We start from the raw sequence: 3,991 nt of genomic DNA, 5'->3' as shown, positions 1-3,991 counted from the left end.
CAGCGAAGAGTACACCTGTCCAGGCCATGAGCAGCCAGTTTATCCAGGAGAATGCTGTGGGAAACAGTGTCAAAAGCTTTGCAAAAATCCAGGTAGATAACATCCACAGCTTTTCCCTCATCCACTAAGTGGGTCACCTTATCATAGAAGGATATTAGGTTTGATAGGCAGGACCTGCCCTTCACAAACTCATGCTAATAAAGTGTAGAGGGTGAAGCTCAGTACCATCTCCTTCATTAGTCACATTGCCTCATTACCGTGGTGAGCGTTGCTGTGTGTGCAATGCCAATGGGATATTCATGCAGTGCTGTGCCAGCCGTGGTACCTCTGTGTTTTCTTTCTGCCCAGAATGGGAAACTGATGCACAGAAGGAGAGAAGAAATTAGCCTGCCACAGAGGAGAAAGTGGTCATTAATTCTGCATTCTTCCAACTTGTCATCTCTTCCCAAAGGGGCAACCAACCTGTGGACGACACCAGTAAATCTCAAGGCACAGAATGCATTTGGGCAGCAGAAATGTATGCATATATGGGCACACAGCAGGGAAGCACCTTTTCCACTGTGCACACATGGACCTGGTCAAGACATCACATCATATAGCGAAGGACACATCATCAAATGAAGAAGAGCACATACAGCCCTCTTGAGAGACATCCATTTGTTCTACTGACTTAATTCTAGGGCATAAGTATCACATTCATCACTTTTGTTTGCACCATTCTGAACGTCTCTCGGGGAAAGACTAGAGGATGTCTCTGGAAGTTTCTTCCTCAACAATGGGGAATACATACAAAGTGATTGCACGGTGCAAAGGCTCATATTTATTCCTTAGTTCTTTACTTGAGATCCCTTTTGCAGATATGTTGCTGTGACTTTTTAAGTTAGATGCCCTCGCTCCCACCCCACTGAGTGTGCTTTCCTATAGTACAATTTTTACACCTGATGTGGTGAATTAAACACTAAATGTTCCATTTCTTTCACTGTGAAGCAGTCAGTTAATCAGTAGATCAGCTTCCCTTACTGGTGTGTCTTAAATTACTTGATACCTATTTTTGGCCACTGGGCTTTCTGACATGAACAGAGGAGTGCAAATAGTGGGAAATGGAGCCATGGATGATTTTAGGTTATAGAAGAAAAAGAAAGGGAAAGAGTGAAAGAAGGAAGGAAGGGAGGAAAGCAAGGAGGGAGGGAAGGAGGAAGGAAGGAAGGAAGATTGTAGTGTGAAATGGGGCAGAAAGCCAGGCCTGCACCAATATGTGAAAGTGTGGATGTGGTTCTGTGGCTACAATACTGGATGGAGTACATCGTGGGTAGGCTAGCAGTGATGTTCTTTGTCACTGAGCCCTACTAGTTAATGGCTGCTCACCATTGGCTCTCCCATCTTTCCTTCTGCCGCTCCCTAACATTTTGTCTACCAGGAGTTGTATGACAGAGAGGACCACCTAAAAGCTGGGATGCTATTTCACTTCTCTTACCTGACCTGTGGCATATATGTACATATACAAGACCTGTTCATTCAGTTTCCATGACTTACTGAATTTCTGAATAATTGCCCACGTTGGGATGACTGCTTAGTCCACTGAGCAGTTTGCCATTCTGCCACAGATTTCCTGGTCTTGGTGAGTCAGCACCGATTCTTTGAGTGTCTGTAGAATCACAGGGAGTCAAAACGACTTTTCTATAATTCTCAATAAACTGCAGATAGTTGAACATTTCTTTTTATGGCAAGTGTGCTAGTGAGTACGCACCACAGTCAAGTTTTTGTCTTTAATAGTTGCTTCTTTAACCAAGTGTGTTTTACTAACCAAGTCATTGCTTCTTTAACCAAGTGTGTTTTACTAACCATGTCACATGTCATGAAGAAGAGATCCTTTTAATGAACACAAAGCAAGGCAGGTTTTTTTAATGTTTCCTTTAAAAACACGTATAATTTTGTATGGTGAGAGGCTGTCATTGCACATATCAAAACAGACAACCAACCAATCGAACAAAAAGAACTGAGAGAGGAGAAAGACACAGAGACAAAGGAAGGAGGTCATAGAAGACACATGCGAGCCATCTACAGAAGTAGTTCCTGGCTAGTAAAAAACAGTACATGACCAGGAATTATTGCAATAACAGTAGGTTGCATAGCCCAATGGTATCTTTCTAATGATTCTGCAACATAGAAGATCATGTTCCTACGCCCAGGACTATTCCCTGACACTGTTTAATTACATAGCATAGGTATATCCTTAGAAGTCCAAATAAAGGCTATATAAGGGCTGTGCCCAGGTAGAACCAATTCCCATATCTGGAAAAAAAGTGGATATGAAGGTCCAGATGTAGTCTTTGTAGAATCATCAAAGTAGACACATCAAAATTAGCATCCTGATTATGTAGGTCCTTTCCAAGAGTCCACCTCTATGATGAATGAATTCTTAAGTCTCAGATGGATTTTTGGAGGTGCCTGTCACTTTCTTATGGCTATTAAAGGAGACTCAAATGGTGAAATTCCTCATACAGATTTCTAAAATTGGGTGGAACAAATAATAATTCCAAGGGCTTACGTATACATTTTTACACCTAATTCTCAGAGAACCATACAGTGGTTTGTGTGATGTTCAGATTTTACAAATGCAGGAAGTGGACATGCAAGGCAAGAAAGCCTATGATACAGCTGGAGGTGAAATTCATGACTCTTAGGTCCACATTTTGTCCATGCAGGTTTCTATAATATGTGCCCCAACCTCACTGTTTATCTCCAATATAACGTCAGTATTTAAACTAACAACAAAATCCCTGAAACATAGTATCTTTTGAGTGACAATCCCGGTTCAAGCCCACGACTTAAACTGCACTGTTCTTTTCAACGCTTGTTTCACCTCTTTGTTCCTCAGAGAATAAATGAAAGGATTCAGCAAAGGTGTGACAATGGTGTTAAGTACATGGACGGTTTTAGTCAGATCTAGCGAGCTCTTCATGGAAGGTTTGACGTGGAGAAAGATAGTGGAACCATACCAAATAATCACAACAGTGAGATGGGAAGAGCAAGTGGAAAAGGCTCTTTGTTGGTCTGTAACTGATGGGATTCTCAGTATGGTAGAAATGATGTAAATATAGGAGACCAGCGTTATTGTGCACGAGCCAAGGATGACAACGAATGAGATTATGAAAGCCACTAACTCAATGAGGCTGGTATCTGTGCAAGAGAGAACTATCCATGGGGCTATGTCACAAAAAAAGTGGTTAATAACATTAGGGCCACAGAAAGACAATGTGCTAATCATATATGTAGGTATGGTTATGGACAAGAAACCACAAAACCATGATCCAAAGGCAAGCTGAGTTAAAAGGGTGCGATTCATGATGGAGTTATAATGTAAGGGGAAGCATATTGCCAAACAACGGTCATATGCCATGGCAGCCAGAAGAAAATACTCTGTGCAGCCCAAAGAGAAGACAAAGTACATCTGTAGAAGGCAGTTGTCAAAGGAAATGGTTGAGTCTCCACCTAAAAGGACTGCTAGAGCTTTTGGGACACAGGCTGTGGTGTACAAGATTTCCAGGAAGGAGAGATTGCAGAGGAAAAAGTACATGGGGGTATGAAGTTGTGGATGACTTCTCACTAAGACCACGATGGAAATGTTTCCCAAGAGTGCCAAGATGTACATGATGAAAAATAGCATAAACAAAGTCATTTTCAGATACTGATGGCCAGGAAAACCCAGGAGGATGAAAACATGGGTGCCACTATGGTTTCCTCTTTGAACATCAGATCTCATCTAAGTAACAAAAGACAATAAAAAAAGAGAGCTTTGTTCACTGCATTGCTACTTATTTTTGGCCTTACATATCAGAATTCATAACCCAGATTGCCCAAAAATATACTGAAAAAAATATTCCTTGAAATGTGCAAGGAAAGTCAAGTGGTTTTTCTTTTTTCTTTTTTTTTTTTCCTTTTTAAACCATTCCAGGGAAAAATAGCTTTTTCCTCTCATAAATAGACTTCT

At 41.1% G+C, this 3,991-nt stretch overlaps 1 protein-coding gene across 1 annotated transcript; it reads right to left on the bottom strand.

Annotated features, from left to right (window-relative positions):
- Positions 1–2,815: 2,815 nt before the first annotated feature.
- On the bottom strand, positions 2,816–3,727 carry LOC128919443 (olfactory receptor 6F1). Its single transcript, XM_054224770.1, has one exon. It carries the CDS (start codon positions 3,677–3,679, stop codon positions 2,816–2,818), a length of 864 nt encoding a protein of 287 aa, XP_054080745.1. The 5' UTR covers positions 3,680–3,727.
- Positions 3,728–3,991: the final 264 nt, after the last annotated feature.

The sequence above is a fragment of the Rissa tridactyla genome, chromosome 19 (genome assembly GCF_028500815.1).
Source record: "Rissa tridactyla isolate bRisTri1 chromosome 19, bRisTri1.patW.cur.20221130, whole genome shotgun sequence".
NCBI lineage: Eukaryota > Metazoa > Chordata > Aves > Charadriiformes > Laridae > Rissa > Rissa tridactyla.
This window is presented reverse-complemented; position numbering and strand designations above follow the sequence as displayed.